Source organism: Rhinoraja longicauda, chromosome 27 (assembly GCF_053455715.1).
Source record: "Rhinoraja longicauda isolate Sanriku21f chromosome 27, sRhiLon1.1, whole genome shotgun sequence".
NCBI classification, from domain to species: domain Eukaryota; kingdom Metazoa; phylum Chordata; class Chondrichthyes; order Rajiformes; family Arhynchobatidae; genus Rhinoraja; species Rhinoraja longicauda.
The window spans coordinates 8,220,080-8,240,466 of record NC_135979.1 but is presented as its reverse complement, the minus strand read 5'-3'; the positions used below and the strand labels follow the sequence as shown (position 1 = coordinate 8,240,466).

Below are 20,387 nucleotides of genomic sequence, written 5' to 3'. Positions count from 1 at the left end.
TCCCATCCCATACCATTATCATAACCCATCATATTGCAGAATAAAACAGCGGATGGGACGTGAGACAGGCGAGGGGAAAGGAAGGACTGGGTGTCGAAACCTGTGTTCATGGACACTACTGTGCTCAGACCACGAACTGTGAGGACACCCTCTGCATTTAGCATCTCTGTACCCGGATATAACCTCCCTCCTGTCTCTGTCACTTAGGCCAGAGACTCGGGCGGGACTGTCGTATGTTGAAAGAATGGAGCAACTGGGCTGGCATACACTGGAATTTAGAAGGATGAGAGGGGAGCTTATTGAAACATATAAGATTATTAAGGGATTGGACACGCTAGAGGCAGGAAACATGTTCCCGATGTTAGGGAAGCCCAGAACCACAGGGGCCACAGTTTAAGAATAAGAGGTAGGCCAGTTAAAAGAGAGATGAGGGAAAACTTTTTACCCACGGAGATGCGAATCTGTGAAATTCTCTGCCTCAGAACGCAGTGGAGGCCAATTCTCTGGATGCTTTCGAGAGAGAGTTAGATAGAGCTCTTAAAGATAGCGGAGTCAAGGGATATGGGGAGAAGGCAGGAACGGGGTACTGATTGTGGATGATCAGCCATGATCACATTGAATGGTGGTGCTGGCTCGAAGGGCCGAATGGCCTCCTCCTGCACCTATTGTCTCTTGTCTCTTGTCTATTGGAATATGCAGAATAGACAACATAACTTCAAGCTTCTCCGCACATTCAAATTGCAAATTCAATTGCCTATTGACAACAGATAAATCTTGTACATTCAAAGTCACCCATTGTGCCTGGGATATTGTTGGGACTTTGATCTTCCCCTATCATCTCCGTCCTGTCACTTTCTTGAGTTTGAGTTTAGTTCATTGTCACGTGTACCGAGGTGCAGTGAAAGTCTTTCTTGTCCATCAAGTGCCTGCAAACAAAAGGAACCAATTGGCAGTCCACACACAATGCCTGCATTTTGAAAGCCGCATTCCTACAGCAAAGCAGATGGTTGAAGTAGCAAATTTCACTGCCAGACCAATCCCAGGAAAGAGTGGGTTAACCTATGGTGAGCATTTGTTGGCACTAAGCCTGTACTTGCTGGAGTTCAGAAGAATGAGGGGGGACCTCATTGAAACAAATCAATGGATATTTTTAAGGCGGAGATAGATAAGATTATTGATTAGTACAGGTGTTGTGGGGAGAAGGCTGGAGAATGGGATTAGGAGGGAGAGATAGATCAGCCATGATTGAATGGCAGAGTAGACTTGATGGGCTGAATGGCCTAATTCTACTCCTATTCCTTATGACCTTATAACCCAATATTCAATGTAAAAATAATGAAATTAATTTTATCAGCCCCTTTCTCGGGACTTTTTTCGGTTATTGATCGAAGATGAAAAATTCAAGCCCTTTCTGTAATTCAGCAAGGCAAAGGTGAAGATTTTGGTATGAAGTGCCGACCCTCTTTTAAAACAGAGGCAGTGAGACAGATCTGAGAGGCCTGAGATCTCAGACACAAGAGGCCTGAACGTTTGATTCCTCAAATTCCTTAGTTGAGGTCAGAAATTAGCCCTGTCGTTTGGTGTTCAACGCATTGTCAAGGTGATTGTCACAGGTAGGGTTGCCAACTGTCCCGTATTAGCCGGGACATCCCGTATTTTGGGCTAAATTAGTTTGTCCCGCAGGGGACCGCCCTTGTCCCGTATTAGTAGGGTTGCCAACTTCCTCACTCCCAAATAAGGGACAAAGGGTGATGTCCACCGCCATTGGTGGAGCGGGAGCACGTGGCCGCTGGCTGGGTGAGGTCACGTAGGGGTGCGGGGTGATGACTTCACCTTGTCCTGTATTTGGAAGTGAGGAAGTTGGCAACCCTAGTCACACGTCGGAGTCCAGGGCATTCTCTGAGGAAGATAATTCTTCCTGAAGTGATTTGTACACTGGTGAATGCAGGAACCTAGGGTAGCAGTCCCTGTGCATCAGTGCGTACACTTGCACCTGTGCCTCATCAAAGATGTCTGTTGTTGGTATTGCCATCTTTTTGTTGATTGCTTCTCGCACACTAGCATCGATACTGATCTAGAAAAAGAAATTCATCAGTGAGTTAAAAAAAAATATTGCCATTCTCTCCCTATTAGAAAAGATGGCTAATATCAGAGGTCCACATTTATGCAAATATCTTGCTGGTAAAGGAATCTTACTTTTTTTTTTAGATTGTTTAGAGATACAGCGCGGAAACAGGCCCTTCGGCCCACCGAGTCCGCGCCGCCCAGCGATCCCCGCACATTAACACTATCCTACACACACTCGGGACAATTTTTACATTTACCCAGCCAGTTAACCTACATACCTGTACGTCTTTGGAGTGTGGGAGGAAACCGAAGATCTCGGAGAAAACCCACGCAGGTCACGGGGAGAACGTACAAACTCCTTACAGACGGCGCCCGTAGTCAGGATCGAACCTGAGTCTCCGGCGCTGCATTCGCTGTAAGGCAGCAACTCTACCGCTGCGCCACCGTGCCGCCCAATCTTACAATCTGGGGTGGCACTGTAACACAACGGTAGAGTTGCTGCCTTATAGCACCAGGGACCCGGGTTTGTTCCCAGACCCTACAATTCCTTGTCTCTACATTTCTAACAACTCGCTTTTAATAGCGAAACACATAAATATTCATGTCCAAAATGACAGTCCAATTATCATGTGCTTTACTTTAGCACAGATGTTCTGTCCTCAGTATATCTCCGACCCTAACTGAGGCAGGTCTTTGGTATCTCTGTGGTAGGGAGTGTGTCTGTCTTCATTTAGTGTAGTTTAGTTTAGAGATACCTTGCAGAAATAGGTCCTTCAGCCAACCAGTGATCCCCTTACAATAGAACTATCCTATACACACCAGGGACAATTTACAATCTTTACCGAAGCCAATTAACCTACGAACCTAGAGTGTGGGAGGAAACCAGAGCACCTGGGGAAAGCCCACACAGCCACGGGGAGAACGTACAAACACCGTACAGACAAGCACCTGTAGTCAGGATCGAACCCGCGTCACTGGCACTGTAAGACACCAACTCTACCGCTGCGCCACCGTGCCGTGAGAGGTGGATGAATATTCAGCATTGCCAGCACACAATGAGGAGCTTTGTCTCTGGCACTGTAGGACAGCAAATCTAGTACTGTGCCACCGTGCTGTCCCAAGTTTGACCTGACTGAACTTAACTTCACAATGTGGCCATTTCCATTGGTTTTAGTGCAAACCTTTGCACGTCTGATTTTCTAGTCCATTAAGAACCCATGCTTAATTACCTGCAAGTTATGCAGCCAAAGTGATTACTTACATTGTAGTAACCTTTACAATCCTATCATAATGTATCATTGCCAGTACCTGCACTGTTTCCAAGTACAACCTGGGTATGCCATTTTTCTGGTCTATGACAATGAACTCCGCGTTATGTTTCTCTTAACTCTGCGTTCACTGCCTTAGAAGGGCTTCCCACAGCCTGTTTCAATGTGTTGTTGATTATCAATAACACCATTGTTGGTTTTAACCGCATTGCCTGAGGATTACTGGTTGATGTGAGAGGACACTATGGCGGGTGAAGTCAAGTTCAGTAGAGTCAAGTTCACTGACATTTGCACAAGTGTGCGGCACAGATGGGTAGCGGTAAAGTTGGTGCCTTACGGCGCCAGAGACCTGGGTTCGATCCTGACCTCGGGTGCTGTCTGTACCTTCTCCCTGTGACCATGTGGGTTTTCTCTGGGTGCTCCAGTTTCCTGCCACATCCCAAAGACGTGCAGTTTCTGTAAATTGCCCATCATGTGTAGGGTGATCTTTGTACGGGTGACCTCTGGTCGGCCTGGACTCGGTGGGTGGAAGGGCTATTTCTATGCTATATGTCTAAACTTAACTAAACTAAACGTTTTAAAAAGTACGATGAGGAAAATCAAAATAGATACAAAATGTTGGAGTAACTCAGCGGGACAGGCAGCATCTCTGGATAGAAGGAATGGGTGACGTTTCGGGTGGAAACCCTTCTTCAGACCACTCAGTTCACCCTGCCCATATCCCGCTAAACTTCCGAAATCTTCCTAGGAAATGTCAAATCTCTTTAAGTTTCTTAAAAAGGGATATGTGGCGGTGTGCCTTCTTCCTGGTGCCACGGCAGGTCTGCCGAGATGTTAACTCCCAGGAGTTTGAAGCAGCTAACTCTCTCCACTGCCGACCTAGCAATGAAAATGATGCGTGGTCTCCCGATTTCTCCTTTTTGAAGTCGTTAATTAGTACCCTTGGTTTTGTTGATGCTGAGCGAGAGATTGGCGTTTAGCCAACAATGCTGTCTGACCCGCTGAGTTAATCCAGCACTTTGAGTCTATCCTTTTATATTTTAGTCAGTGTTTGTTCCGCAGAATTGGCCTGGTTTGTATTGAACTAATATTCTCAATCTGACACTGCCTCTCTCCTTGCATAGTTCATTCCATGGAACTTTCAGCATCTTCTTCATAGTGCAGTTACCGCAATAATTTTATAATTCATATTGATCACATTTTTCCCCCATGTGAATGGCATTTCTTTTTCAGGTACAGGTACTTGTGTTATTGTCCACAATACCTGCGATATCTGAGCTAATCTTCCCCAGACTTGACCTTTTCAGTCTTTTTTCCATACTTTTCTTTGTTGGGCGGCACGGTGGCGCAGCGGTAGAGTTGCTGCCTTACAGCAGCAGAGACCCAGGCTGGATCCTCACTACGGGTGCTGTCTGTACGGAGTTTGTACGTTCTCCCTGTGACTGCGCGCGTTTTCTCCGGATGCTCTGGTTTCGTAAGGTCGGAAGTGAAGGGAGCGGAATGAGGCCATTCGGCCCATTGGGTCTACTCCGCCATTCAATCATGGCTGATCGATCGCACCCTCCTAACCCCATTCTCCTGCCTTCTTCCCAAAACCCCTGACACCCTGTTTCCAAATACACAGGACAAGATGTTAGAAATCCAAAGTGCCAAATGTCAATTTGTTCCCGGTGGTGATGGGAGGCTTATGCACTCACCTATGCTCCTCCGATGTTGAGAAAGGCTGGGCAGACACGTCATTGGGGTTATCAAGTGGGCACCTACTTTCATCGACGTTTCGCTGATTGGACCCACGACGTCTCCAGTAGGCTCAGCAGTGCATTCTGGCGTCCCAGAACTACCCCCCACTACATCTGCCTAGCCGGCTTATTTGGGAGACCAGATTGGGTCTTTCCTCTTCAGCCAGAGCCACTGGCTACTCCGCTCTGCCACCTGTGATGTTTCCTTGGTAGCCTGGTGTAGGGCTTGTCCGCTGATCCCCAGGTCCTTCATCAGTCTTACGGTAGATGTTGCCACAAATCCTCGACATCCAACTTCTACCGGGCAGATCTTTGCTCTCCAGCCCCGCTGTTCTGCCTCCGCTGGAAGGTCTGTGTAGCGCAGTTTCTTTCTTTCAAAGGCTTCCTGCACAGCATCCTCCCAAGGGACTGTGAGCTCCACAAAATACACCATGCGCTGAGAGTTGGACCAGAGGACAAGATCGGGCCTCAAGTTGGTGATGGCTATCTCTGGTGGAACTGTAAGCCGTTGGTCCACATCCACCAGCATCTGCCAGTCCCGGGCTGCCTCCAGCTGTCCAAACCTGTACTAATCAAGAATCTATCTATCTCTGCCGCAAAAATATCCATTGACTTGACCACACTCCCACACTTCAAAGGCATATCGGTTTGCAGGGGGATCTCTGGTTGTCACGGATTCGGTGGGCTGAAGGGCCAGTTTCCACGCTGTATCTCTAAAGTCTTGTTTACAACACGGAGGAGGCCTTTCAGCCCATCAAGTGGATGCTGGCTCAGAGCAATCCCATTCCTCCATTAATTGCCCTGAACCCTGACTCTTTCATGTGTCCATCGACTCCCCACTGATACCACGACCGGCCACTTGCAGGAAGTGGTCTACAGGACGAGAATGATCCCAGGAATGAGTGGGTTAGCATATGATGAGCGTTTGACGGCACTGGGCCTGTACTCACTGGAGTTTAAAAGGACGAGGGGGTCCTCATTGAAGCTTAACGAATAGTGAAAGGTCTGGATAGAGTGGATGTGGAGAGGATGTTTCCACTGGTAGACGACTCTCGGGCCAGACGTCACAGCCTCATAATTAAAGGACACTCCTTTAGGGAGGAGATGAAGAGGAATTTCTTTAGTCAGAGGGTGGTGAATCTGTGGAATTCATTGCCACAGAAGGCTGTGGAGGCCGTCAATGGATATTTTTAACGCGGAGGTAGATAAATTCATTATGTGTAGGAAAATAACTGCAGATGCTGGTTCAAATTGAAGGTAGACATAAAATGCCAGAGTAACTCAGCGGGTCAGGCAGCATCTCAGGAGAGAAGGAATGGGTGATGTTTCGGGTTGAGACCCTTCTTCAGACTCACACTGAAGTCTGAAGAAGGGTCTCGACCCGAAACGTCACCCATTCCTTCTCTCCTGAGATGTTGCCTGACCTGCTGAGTTACTCCAGCATTATGTGTCTACCTTAGATAAATTCATCGATTAGCACAGGTGTCAAGGGTTTGGGGGAAAAAGCAGGAGAATGGGGTTTGGTGGAAAAGATAGATCAGCCATGATCGAATGGTAGAGTAGACTTGATGGGCCGAATGGCCTAATTCTGCTCCGATCACTTATAAAATTGAGAATTTAATAAGCAACCAAGCGGCATGTTGTCAGAGGAAATGGAAACAGCCAGGAGAAATCCATGTAGTCTCATGGAAAACATGCAAACTCCACCCAGACAGCACCGGAGGACAGGACTGAACCCAGGTTGCAGGGATTGGAGTCAGTAGTATTTGGAACGACTGTTTAGATCTCCAGATGGTAGGAAAGGAAGAAGTGAAAGGCCAGATGTTTCATCTTCTGCCACTTGACATTCACTGGCTCAGCTCAAACAGGGAGAATAGACAAAAGGCCAAAGGAGCTCCAGTCTTCAGTACAAAGGGGAAGTAAATTTGGAAAAAAAAAGAGTGGTGGGGTGGGAAATAAAGAAACACATGATATTATAGTGGTTGTGGGTCGGTGAGTCATACTCTTGCAGCTGAGTCATAACATTGTGCATCCACGTCCCATTTAAGGGTCTTGATCACAGAATAATACCCCAACATTGAGGAAGTACTACATTGCTGGTGGTGTTACCAGTTAACTGAGAGGTGACCCAGTGACACAGTTCAAACATGTCCCTCTGGTGTCCTGGCTAATATTTACCCCTCATTGAAAGGGCAGCACGGTGGCGCGGCGGTAGAGTTGCTGCCTTACGCCGCCAGAGACCCGGGTTCGATCCTGACTACGGGTGCTGTCTGTACGGATATTGCATGTTCTCCCCGTGACCGCGTGGGTTTTCTCCGGGTGCTCCGGTTTCCCCCCACACTCCAAAGACGTGCAGGTTTGTAGGTTGATTGGCTTTCGGTTAAAAATGTTAAATTGTCCCTAGTGTGTGGAATAGTGCTAGTGTTCAGCGATCGTTGGTGGGCCGAAGGGCCTGTTTCGGTGCTGTATCTCTAAGGTCTAAAGTCTAAACTTCAGCAAACCAGATTATCTAAACCTACATTATTGAGGAAAGATTTTAGACAGCAATCAGCTGGCATATTTCATACATTGCAATAGCTTCAAAAACACCAGGCCAATTTAGAACTGCATAATGCACAGTCTTTCATGGTGCACCTTCCTTATTTTGAGTTTATTCAGCCAGTAGCTCTCATGCTTTTCTCACCTCCTTTGGAGACAGGACTGAGATATAATCAAAATATATTGATTTTGCTTTTTCCATAATGGTGCTTTTGCAACTTTCCTGCTTGAGTTCTTCACAGGCCAGCCAGAAAAGAATGTTTTCATCACTATGTTCGCTCTGTAGGAATTCCAATAGAAATTTCCTCCCATTGGGATCCTGCAGGAGGAGTTCAAAGGACTGTGACCAGGAGGTGACCTCTTCCACACTTGGTCTCGCTCTGTCAATTAAAAACGGGAGAATAGAGGCATTAGAAGCTCATTAGGAAAGGTGACGGAAGCTATGTCTAATTTACTTTGGGTAGGATAGGCTGTCCAGTCAGAAGGTTTTGCCCAGGGTGGAAATGTCGGAGTAAAGGGCACAGCTTTAAGGTGAGAGGGACAAAGTTTACAGGAGATGTGCCAGACAAGATTTTAACAGAGTGTAACATGAGGGCGTAACTGCAGAGTTGCTGCCTCACAGAGCTCGAGACCCAGGCTGGATCCTGACTATGGGTGCTGTCTGAGTGGAGTTTGTACATTCTCACTGTGACCGCGTGGGTTTTCACTGGGTCCTCCGGTTTCCTCCCACACTCCAAAGATGTATAGACCTGTGGGTTAATTGGCTTCGGTAAGTTGTAAAACCGTTCCTCGTGTGTGTAGGTTAGTGTACGGGGCAATCGCTGGTCGGTGTGGACTCGGTTGGCTGAAGGGCCTGTTTCCGCGTTGCATCTCTAAATCTAAAGGGTGGTGGAGAGAGCGGTGAATCTGTGGAATTCTCTGCCACAGAGGGTATTTGAGGCCAGTTCATTGGCTATATTTAAGAGGGAGTTAGATGTGGCCCTTGTGGCTAAAGGGATCAGGGGGTACGGAGAGAAGGCAGGTACGGGATACTGAGTTGGATGATCAGCCATGATCATATTGAATGGCGGTGCAGGCTCGAAGGGCCGAATGGCCTACTCCTGCACCTATTTTCTATGTTTCTATGTACTGTTCAATGTCCTGCTGTTTATAGAAATAAAACGTTCTTGGAGAGAAAGATAGCCAAGCCGCTCAGGCAGCATCTGAGAAGAAATAAAGTTTCGGTTACTTTACAGTTGAATAGCTTTTCACCAGAATCTTGTAACTCTTTTCCATCTCCCGACAGACAACGGAGCACAAAACCAGGCCCTTCTTTCCAACATGTCTGTGCCAAATATATGACGATTAAACCAATCCCTTCTATCTGACGGGCTGCATTACAGTCTGGTACGGGAACTGTTCTGCCCACAGCCACAAATCACTGCAGAGAGTGGTGGAGATGACACAGCACATCACTGGCAACTGTCTCCCGGCCATTCAGGACATGTTCTACCGGCGGTGCCTGCGGAAGGCACGCAGCATCATCAAGGACCACAGCCACCCAGCACGCGGGCTGTCCTCCTTGTTACCGTCAGGCAGACGATACAGGAGTATGGCTGTGCGTACCACCAGACCTTAAGAACAGTTTCTACCATCAGGCCACCAGGCTTCTGAACTCATAAACGCCATTTCAAATCATATATGTTGATTATTTTTAATATTGTCTTTTTACCTATTTTTAATATTGTCTTTTCACCTTACTGATGTCATTTTTTAAATCTTATTTATCCTTGGAATATTACTGCTGAGGTGACCCGTTGTCTTGTCAAATACATTTCATTGTACCGTTGGCCCTGTGCCAACCTACATATGACAAATAACATTTATTATTATATTATTATTATCTGCACTTGATCCACATCCCTCCATGCCCTCTGTGTCCCTGTGCTTATGCAAAAGTCTCTTAAATACCACTATTGTATATGCTTCCACCAACACACCTGGCAGTGCTTTGCACGCACCGACCACTCTGTATAAACAAAAACGTGCCCTGCACGTCTCCGTTAATCTTTGCCCCTCTAACCTTAACATTTCTACTCTGGGGAAAAGGGTTCTGACTGCCTACCCTCTCATAACTTTATGATGCTCTGATACTCCAGAGAAAACCCATCCAAGTTTGTCCAACCTGTTCTAGTAAAGTAAATACCCTTTAATCCAGGCAGCATCCTGGTAAACCTCTCCAAAACATCCTTCTTGTAATGGGGGCAACCAAAGCACATAATAGATTTAGATTTAGAGATACAGCGCAGAAACAGGCCCTTCGGCCCACCGGGTCCGCGCCGCCCAACGATCCCCGCACACTAACACTATCCTACACCATATAATACGCCATATGCAACCCACGTTTTATAGAACTGCAACTTTTGACCTGTTGAATTGAGTTTGAAATTCTTGTAAGAAGTGAAAATTGAAGGAACTTTAGCTCCTTTCCCTTTCTCCCCCATTTTACACAAAGATCTTGATCTTAGAGTAAACATGGAAGGGACTTTGGGAGACAGAGACTTCAAAATGTTGAAGCTTTGGGGGGTGAAAGAATAGACGTTGAAGTTAGAAAAGGGGTTTCAATAAAAATCAAATAGTAAAACTTCTTTGCGCGGGTCGGACAGAGGGAATTTGTTGCAGATTAACGTCCCAGATTATGGGGCTAGCTTGATGGCCAACTTGGTCGGAATGGACAAGTTAGGCCGAAGGACCTGTGTCCGTGCTCCATGATGCCATGACACCAGGAGAACAAAAGGGCAAATGGGGAGACATTTCTTCCATGGGATGTTGTTGAATTAATAGATGATTGTATGCACGGCAGCCATTGCAGCTTCTAATCGGGAAACAGATAAAGGTTCAAAATAGAAAATGGACAAAGACATGGGGTGGAGGCAGAATGGAGGGAACAGCTTATAAAGGTCTCGCGTTACACAGTGGAACAAGTCTGGGCTGTGCCGGATAGCACTGGGTGGTGCTGTGCAGCACACTGGTAGAGATGCAAGTCTCACAGCACCAGAGGCCTGAGTTTGATCCTAACCTTGGGGGCTGTCTGTGTGTAATTTGCACGTTCTCCCTGTGAGAAAACAACAACCGTGGAACAGTTCTATTAAATGGGCCGTTTCTATGCTCGATATTCTTACTATTTCCTCTTTTGTTTGTCTGGTATTATTGCTGAATGTTGTAACCCATTTGCCAATGAGCATGAACAATAGAAATATTTTCAAATATTCACGGCTTCTATTTTATCTGTCTTTGCCCCAATGGAAAATGCCCTGCATAGCAAGCAGGTTGTGTTACTCAGCCCTGTCATTTATTTTGACAGAATGGTGGTTTGCATTTTACACACTTGGCCAAATGATCGTTAAAGATTTAGGCGAGTAATTGGACTGAACTGGACCCATGATCAATCTGAATTTGCCGATAATTTGTCAACACCTTTATCTGAGTTTTCACTTAGTGCTCCGATTTCCTCCCAATTACCTGGGGTTGTGGGTTAACTGGCCTCTTCTGTAAATTGCATAGGGAAGGGGGGAATGGATACAAAAGTCAGGGGTTATGGGGGGATGGCAGAAGAATGGGGTAGGCATCGATCAGCCACGATTGAATGGCTGAGCAGATTTGATTGACCGAATGGCCCAATTCTGCTGCTGTCACTTATAATAATAATAATAATAATAATAATAATACATTACATTTATATAGCGCTTTTCATATACTCAAAGACGCTTTACAGGGATTTAGAGAACATAGGGATGTGAATAAATAGATAAATAAGTAAACGAACAGAGAAAGGAGACAGAAGGTGAGGTGACCTTCAGTGGTTGAAGGCAGTGCTGAACAGGTGAGACTTCAGTGATGTTTTGAATGTGGTGAGTGTGGAGGAGTCTTTGACGGTTTGAGGTAGTGAGTTCCATAGGGTGGGAGCAGCAATGGAGAAAGCCTTGTCCCCCCAGGATCTGAGTTTGGTCCGGATGTGGGGGATAGGAGATTGGCAGGTGAGATTATGAACATGAGTTTATGAACTTATAACATACAACTAGTGTGAATGTGTAGACGATGGTCGGCATGGACCAGTTAGTCCGAAGGGTGTGTTACGTGTTGTGACTTTCAATTAAATTCAATTGAAACTTTCCTCTCTTCCATAAGCCTCTATGATTACCAAAGGTTTGAGCAAGGGGAGTGGCTGTGGATGATATCTATCAAAACCACCTTCCTGTTCAATCAAAGGATGTTGACCTTCTTCTAAAGTGTTGGACAAATGTTGTCCATTTGCCTATCGGGTTACAGGTTATAAAATTTGGCTCTGATATCGTAGAGCTACATCCCCCTGATGTTGTCAACATATGAACAATTTCAATATCCCCCCCCCCCCCCGCCCACTGCCAGGTGGATCCAAGGGTAATGGCCAGAAGTGTAAGGCGGTCATTCACGTCAGAGACAAAACACTCTGTCCAGAGAATGAGGAACTCGTGCCTGCAGCAAAACCACATTGATGCAGAGCACACGAAGGAGATAGAGAGCTCAGTGTCATGGTGCCAAGATAACAACCTCTCCGTTAGTGTGAGCAAAAAGGAAGGAGGTCGTCATCGACTTCAGGAAACGCAGTGGAGCACACAGAGAAACATCGAAAATAGGCGCAGGAGGAAGCCATTCGGCCCTTCGAGCCAGCACTGCCATTCAATGAGATCATGGCTGATCATCCAAAATCAGTACCCCGTTCCTGCTTTCTCCCCACATCCCTTGATTCTGTTAGCCCTAAGAGCTAAATCCAACAAACCAATACCAACGTGAATACATTTTGTATTTTGTATGTTTCGTGTACATTTTGTATTCACATACAGAACACATACAGCAACAAGTCAGCAACACAGTTGTTTTTAAGAGGAAGCTAATGTAAACGCAGACTGAAACAGGAATGGAAGGATGCGCTGATGGGCTGATTTTGACGTCTGGCGAGGGGACGTTGTACAAAACCACAACTGTAGTTCAGTTGGATTAAACGGCCTCTCTCTATGCTAGACATTCTTACTATTTCCTCTTTCTTTGTCTGGTATTAATGCTGAATTTTGGGTCCTCTTTAGTTTAGTTTAGTTTGGAGATACAGCATGGAGACAGGCCCTTCGGCCCACCGAGTCCGCACCGACCAGCGATCCCCGCACATTAACACTACCCTACATACACTAGGGGGAATTGTACACTTACACCAATTAACCTACAAACATGCACGTCTTTTGAGTGTGGGAGGAACCCGAAGATCTCGGAGAAAACCCACGCTGGTCACGGGGGGAACATCTTGTAACCCATTTGCCAGTGGGCATGAACAATATAAATATTGTCAAATATTTGTAGCTTCTATTTTATCCGTCTTTCCCCGGTGAAAAATGCCCTGCAGAGCAAGTAGGTTGTGTTTCTAAGCCCTATCATTTATTGTGACAGAATGTTGGTTTGCTACACAGTTGGCCTAATGATCATTAAAGGTTTAGGCGAGTAATTGGATTGATTTGCACCCATGATCAATCTGAATTTACCAATAATTTGTCAACGCCCTTATCCAGTGACAGGATGACTGAGCAAAGAAATGTTCCAAGAATTACTCTCTCATTCTTCCATAAGTATCACAGTGGGATTTTCCCTCATCTACTTGTTTTAGTTTAGTTTAGTTTAGCAATACAGTGCGGAAACAGGCCCTTCGGCCCACCGAGTCCGCGCCGACCAGCGATCCCCGCACTCTAACACTGAACTACACACACTAAGGACAATTTACATTTTTACCAAGCCAGTTAACCTACAAACCTGTACGTCTTTGGAATGTGGGAGGAAACTGGTGCTCCCGAGGAAAATCCATGTAGATCACAGGGAGAAATGTACAAAACTCCGTATATAGGCAGCACCCGTGGTCAGGATCGATCCCGGGTCTCTGGCGCTGTAAGGCAGCAACTCTACCGCTGCTCCACTGTGCTGCCCAACTTTTCCCATGGACAACAGATCATAGGACTTGAGCAATGAATTCTGGATGCGTGCAGAAGCTGTGAATCATGGTTGAGGGGCAGGTGAATGGTGCCAACTCAGCCAGACTGACAATCAATAATATATGCACCTTTCTTTAAAAGAAGTCAAGATTACTCACAAGTTGAAGAGAGTTGAAAGTCTCTGAAGTGACATGCTCACCTTTCTTCTTGCTTCTGAACACTTTCCAACTTCATGGAAATGATGGAACCCTTTTGACTGCTATCATCTATATCCTCATTCTTGACAGTTAGGCTGGAGGGAAATGATGGGGAATTCTATTAGGCATAGTCAATTTCGTAGACAAGTATTTCTCCCACTTTATTCTGCCGTTCCTTATTCAATGTCAACTTATAATTATAAAGTACCGCAAGTCTTAAGATGTCGCACAAATGGATTATCGGACACAAAACTATTTTAGTACTTGATTAGTACGGGTGTCAGGGAGAGGGCAGGAGAATGGGGTTAGAAGGGAGAGATAGATCAGCCATGATTGAATGGTGGAGTAGACTTGATGGGCCGAATGGCCAAATTCTGCTCCTATCACTTATGAACATGAACTTATGCCTAAGGTATGCATTAGTATATCTGGATTCAGTCGTTGGTCACTTTGACAGTAAAGGAGATATAACCCAAAGATCAAAGATCCAATTTCACAAGCGGGTCGTAATGAGTCTTGTGGTTGGGCGGATGGGGGGTGGGTGCTGAAGTCAGGGGGGATGGAGTGAATGGAGGGAGGCAGCAGAGGCTGGTTTCACCGAAGATGGGCACAAAGTCTTGGAGTAATTCAACGGGGACAGGCAGCTGACAGACTGAAGTCTGAAGAAGGGTCTCGACCTGAAACATCACCCATTCCTTCTATCCAGAGATGCTGCCTGTCCCGCTGAGTTACTCCAGCACTTTGTGTCTATCTAACACTTTTGTGTTGTTCGAGTAAACGTGTGGCTCAGAGATTATGAATGCCACCCATTGAGCTCAGCTAATACATCACATTAACTATCTATCCACAGTGCTGCCTTACAGTGCAAGAGACCTGGGTTCGATTCTGCAATCGGCTGCTGTCTGTTTGGAGTTTGTACATTCTCCTTGTGACCAAATGGGTTTTCTCCAGGTGCTCCAGTTTCCTCCCACATTCCAAAGACGTACGGGTCTCTGGGTTAATTGGCTTCTGTAAACTGTCCCTGGTGTGTAGGATAGAACTGGTGTGTGGATGATTGCTGGTAAGTGAAGCCAGGGCCTGTTTCTAAACTAAACTAAACTCTAAAGTAGTCTTGCATGAGGTAGCTAAATATCACAATGGGATCACTAGAGTGGGGTTAGGGGTGGTGGTTAGGAATCTTAGCCAGTTCTAAACCCCCTTTCATTCTCTCCTATGAGAGCAACACAATGGGTGGCGCAGCGGTAGAGTTGCCGCCTTACAGCGCTTGCAGCGTCGGAGACCCGGGTTCGATCCCGACCACGGGCGCCGTCTGTACGGAGTTTGTACGTTCTCCCCGTGACCTGTGTGGGTTTTCTCTGAGATCTTCGGTTTCCTCCCACATTCCAAAGACGTACAGGTTTGTAGGTTAATTGGCTTGGTAAATGTCAAAATTGTCCCTCGTAGGATAACGTTAACGACTCCAACCATAAATTCCCTACCTTCTCTCTAGTTACCCTCTAACTTATAACGTACGTATAAAAAGCCTCATAATAAATATAAGAAACACAGCGGATAATTTATACAAACCAAGCTCCTCAAGGCTGCGAAAGAAAGAAATGATGTTCTTTGAGGGACATTAGTGGTCAAAGTTCCGGAGGGAACTCCCATGGTGGAATCGGCATGGTATGTCTGTTTTGGAGAGCAGATGGAGTTCTGGTAAACAGCTCGTTAGAAAGATGGCTCCCCTGGCACTGCAGGGTTCCTACAGAAATGGCAATTGCATTTCAGTCCACAATTTCACTGTTTGAATAGATTGATTTGATTGAAGAATGCAGCAACGAAACAGTCCCTCCGGCCCACCGAGCCCATGCAGACCATTGATCATCATTCACACCAGTTCTATGCTATTGCACTTTTGCATCCACTCTCTACACAAACTGAGACCCCGGGACTATCTTTGATCGGACTTTACTGCCTTTATCTTGCACTAAACTTATTCCCTTTATCATGTGTCTGTACACTGTGGATGGAATGATTGTAATCATGTATCGTCTTTCTGCTGACTGGGTAGCACGCAACAAAGGTTTTTCACTGTACCTCGGTACACGTGACAATAAACTAAACTAAACCAAACCAAACCAAACCAAACCAAACCAAACCAAACCAAACCAAACCAGACTAAACTAAACTAAACTAAATTAAACTAATCTAAACTAAACTAAACTAAACTAAACTAATCTAAACTAAACTAAACTAAACTAAACCAAACCAAACCAAACCAAACCAAACCAAACCAAACCAAACCAAACCAGACTAAACTAAACTAAACTAAACTAAATTAAACTAATCTAAACTAAACTAAACTAAACTAAACTAAACTAATCTAAACTAAACTAAACTAAACCAAACCAAACCAAACCAAACCAAACCAAACCAAACCAGACTAAACTAAACTAAACTAAACTAAACTAAACTAATCTAAACTAAACTAAACAGAGGACAGTTAACCAACAAACTCGCACGTCTTTTGAGAAAGCTGCATGGTCAGTTATCAGTCTAGTTTATTGTCACATGTACCGAGGTACAGTGAAAAGCTTTTGTTGTGCGCTAACCATACAACGGAAAGACAATACATGATTATAATTGAGCCGCCCACAGTGTACAGGTGCATGATAAACTCCACACATGCAGCACCTGAGGTTAGGATCAAATATGGGAATCTGGTGCTGTGAGACAGTGTACGTACCATGCACACCATGGTGCTGGCAATAATTTGTACTCATACATTTAAGAGCTTTTTGGTGCAACTTAATTAGACCGTACCGAGACCGTACCGACCAGCGATCCCCGCACATCAACACTATCCTACACACGAGGGACAATTTACAACTTTACCGGGCCAATTAATCTATAAACCTGCACGTCTTTGGAGTGTGGGAGGAAACCGAAGATCTTGGAGAAAACCCACCCATGTCAGAGGGAGAACGTACAAACTCCGTACAAACAGCACTCGTAGTCAGGGTCGAACCCGGGCCTCTGGCGCTGTAAGGCGGTAGGTCTACCGCTGTGCCACCGTGCCGCCCACATGCACGTCTCCTGCACTGCTGCACAATATATTGCCGTTGCATGTTTGGGTCCTACCAGGAGCAGTAGCAGCACCAGCAGAGGCAGCAGGTGTTTGGTTGTGTCGTGTATCGGGAAGACGATTGTGAAACAGTGTCTGCCTGTGACGTCAGGCTTCTCATCTGTATTTGTTCAGAATCCATAGCCTGCAATGAATAAGACAAGAGACGTATAATGCATTTATAGACAGTGAAAGCCCAGAGTAAAAAGGTGGCACAGTGGCAGAGCTGGTCGAGCTGCTGCTTCATAGCACCGGAGACCCAGGTTCGATCCTGATCTCGGGTGCTTTCTGAGTGGAGTTTGCATGTTCTCCTTGTGACTGAGTGGGGTTGCTCCGGTTTCTTACCACATCCGAATGATGTGCAGGGTGTAGGATAGATGTCCCCAGTGCATAGGATGTTGTTAGTGTGCGGGGATCGCTGGTCAGTGCGGACGCGGTGGGCCGAAGGGCCTGTTTTTGCGCTGTATCTCTAAAATAATTAAACTAAACACCTGGAGGAAACACACTCGGTCACACAAGGTGAACATGCAAACGCCATGTGCAAACACATGCGGACTTCTGTAGACTGGCCTGAGTTAGGAAGCGGATGCAAAAAGTGTGATAACATGGAACTAGTGTGAACGTCTGATCCGTGGTCAGCATGGGCCTGATGGGCTGAAGGGCCTGTTTCCATGCTGTAGTTTTCAATCAATCAAAAAAACAACACTTCATATCAATTTAATGAAAACAACTCTGATCAGAGGACAGAGAATTAAAGCAAGGGAACCAGAATGAAAATGAGAGGAGCTTCTGGTTTGAGACATTAATGTGCCCTTGTGTGCGTTCTGTAGGATGGCGGAGGTCACGGGTTTAGTGGGTGCGAAGGAACTGCTGATGCAAGATTACACCGAAGACAGGCACAAAACGCTGGAGTAACTCAGCGGGTCAGGCAGCATCTCGGGAGAGAAGGAATGGGTGACTTTGTGGGTGTGAGACCCGAAACGTCACCCATTCCTTTTCCCCAGAGATGCTGCCTGACCCGCTGAGTTACTCCAGCACTTTGTGCCTCTCATGGGTTTAGTGGTTATTGTTAAAGAAGGGTAGAGGAAGCAAGTTCGGTGGTATCTTGCAATAGAGGATTAGATAAATACTTGAAAAGGAAATAACTGCGACTTATAGACAATAGACAATAGGTGCAGGAGTAGGCCATTCAGCCCTTCGAGCCAGCACCGCCATTCAATGCGATCATGGCTGACAACTCTCAATCAGTACCCCGTTCCTGCCTTCTCCCCATACCCCCTCACTCCGCTATCCTTAAGAGCTCTATCCAGCTCTCTCTTGAAAGCATCCAACGAACTGGCCTCCACTGCCTTCTGAGGCAGAGAATTCCACACCTTCACCACTCTCTGACTGAAAAAGTTCTTCCTCATCTACGTTCTAAATGGCCTACCTCTTATTCTTAAACTGTGGCCCCTTGTTCTGGACTCCCCCAACATTGGGAACATGTTTCCTGCCTCTAATGTGTCCAATCCCCTAATTATCTTATATGTTTCAATAAGATCCCCCCTCATCCTTCTAAATCCCAGTGTATACAAGCCTAATTGCTCCAGCCTTTCAACATACGACAGTCTCGCCATTCCGGGAATTAACCTAGTGAACCTACGCGGCACGTCCTCAATAGCAAGAATATCCTTCCTCAAATTTGGATACAAAAACTGCACACAGTACTCCAGGTGCGGTCTATGGGGAAAGAGAAAGATTTTGGACTATTAGTCTGCTCTTTTGCAGATCCACTATAGGCCAAGTACCCTCCGGTGCGAACTCAATTAATGATTAAGAAAGCAATGGTGCAAAATACTGAAAATATATCTCTTTGGTGAGGCACCATTTGTTGCCCATTCTTTGTTGTCCCAAGGCGATAGTAGTTAGCCACTGTCTTGAACTGCTGCAGTCACAGAAACATAGTCATATGGCATGGAAACAGTCCCTTCGTCCCCACTGGTCCATGCTAACCCTTTCAAGCTGGCACCATTTGCCCATGTCTGGCCCACATCCCTCTAAACCTCTCCTATCCTGTGGTGATGCTGGCCCTTCAGTGCTGTCCCGGGATTTAAACAGCAACAGGCGAAGAAATCCCGATGTACGTCAAAGTCAAAATGGAGGATGTTTCAGAAGTGAGCCTGAATGAAGGGCGGCACGGGGGCGCAGCGGTAGAGTTGCCGCCTTGTAGCGCTAGCGCCATTCGACCCCGGCTACGGGTGCTCTGTGTACGGAGTTTGTACGTTCTCCCTGTGACCGCGCGGGTTTTCTCCGGGTGCTCCGGTTTCCCCCCACACCCCAAAGACGTGCAGGTTTGAAGGTTAATTGGCTTTGGTACAATTGTAAATGGCCCCGAGTGTGTGCGGGATGGCGCTAGTGTGCGAGGATCGCTGGTCGGCACACACTTGGTGGGGCTGAAGGGCCTGTTTCCGTGCTGTATCTCCAAAGTCCAAAGCAAAGTGCGATGTTGTCCCCTTCCCCTGATTGCCCTTTTTTTTTAATTAAAAAAAAATATATATATATAAAAGTTTTATTCCAAAGAAAAACATCCAGACATACAAAGCGAAATGTGATCAAACAAAAGCCGCCTGTATCGGCGGTTTACAAAATAAACAATTTTCACGTTAAAATCCCGCCATCTCTGTCAACAATACGTTCGACCCCCCGTGGCGACCAGCGTTCACGGAAGGCCTCCAGAGTCCCCGTGGACACCGCGTGTTCCCTCTCCAGGGACACGCGGGCACGGGCGTAAGCCCGGAACAGGGGTAGGCAGCCGACCTCTGTGAGGCCGTCGACTGCCTGCTGCCTGGACCCGCGGATGGCCATCTTGGCCAGGCCCAGGAGCAGACCGACAGGGAGACCCCCTCCTCCCTCCTGACCCTCCCCCCTCTGTACCGGGTGCCCAAACATTAAAAGCGTAGGGCTAAAATGGAGGCAGAACTTGAGGAGCAGCCACTTCAGATCCCCTGATTGCCCTGGGTGTCGTGGGCTTAGGAGGTACTGCCTAGACTACATGAAGAGTACACACAAAGCAGAAAGAGTTGTGTCACTAAACAGACTTGTATTCTGCTTGGCTAAACAGAAATAAAGTGTTTCTGTAAATGCAAGATTGCAAACTGCAGAGTTAGTTTACGAGGGACACTGTGCAATGGATACTTCAGCAGTAACCTCCTGTCTTGGATCTACAACTGCAATTGTGGCTTCAGCCATCTAGATCCTACACTCGGCCTATTTCCTGCTTTGCATCTAAAATATTGTAAAACATCCCGAAATGTAGCACCAGATTCATTCTGAATCACATGAGAAAGACATTAAAAGTCAAGAAATTCTGAAAGGAAAAAAACCCCAGAACAAATGTCCAGTCAGGCAGTACATAGAGTAAAAGAATCAGAATTAACTTGTGGAGGAAGGAACTGCAGATGTTGGTTTAAACATAAAAAGCTCAGCGGGTCAGGCAGCATATCTGA

At 46.3% G+C, this 20,387-nt stretch overlaps 1 protein-coding gene across 1 annotated transcript; it reads right to left on the bottom strand.

Annotated features, from left to right (window-relative positions):
• Nucleotides 1-1,873: 1,873 nt before the first annotated feature.
• Nucleotides 1,874-17,044, bottom strand: LOC144606606 (regulator of G-protein signaling 20-like). The gene is made up of 4 exons (XM_078422878.1): nucleotides 16,920-17,044; nucleotides 13,802-13,894; nucleotides 7,758-7,992; nucleotides 1,874-2,074 (listed from the first exon to the last, which is right to left on the bottom strand). The coding sequence occupies exons 1-4, from the start codon at nucleotides 17,042-17,044 to the stop codon at nucleotides 1,874-1,876; spliced, it is 654 nt and encodes a 217-aa protein (XP_078279004.1).
• Between the last annotated feature and the right edge of the window lie 3,343 nt (nucleotides 17,045-20,387).

Bases quoted from the DNA above. Each gene is read 5' to 3' on its own strand.
- LOC144606606 (XM_078422878.1), bottom strand. From the start codon at position 17,044: ATGGATTCTGAACAAATACAGATGAGAAGCCTGACGTCACAGGCAGAC. The intron at 7,993-13,801 runs GTGAGCATGTCA...TTTAATTGACAG, and splicing joins GTTCAGAAGCAAGAAGAAAG to AGCGAGACCAAGTGTGGAAG. The intron at 2,075-7,757 runs GTGAGAAAAGCA...TTCTTTTTCTAG, and splicing joins CAGTCCTGTCTCCAAAGGAG to ATCAGTATCGATGCTAGTGT.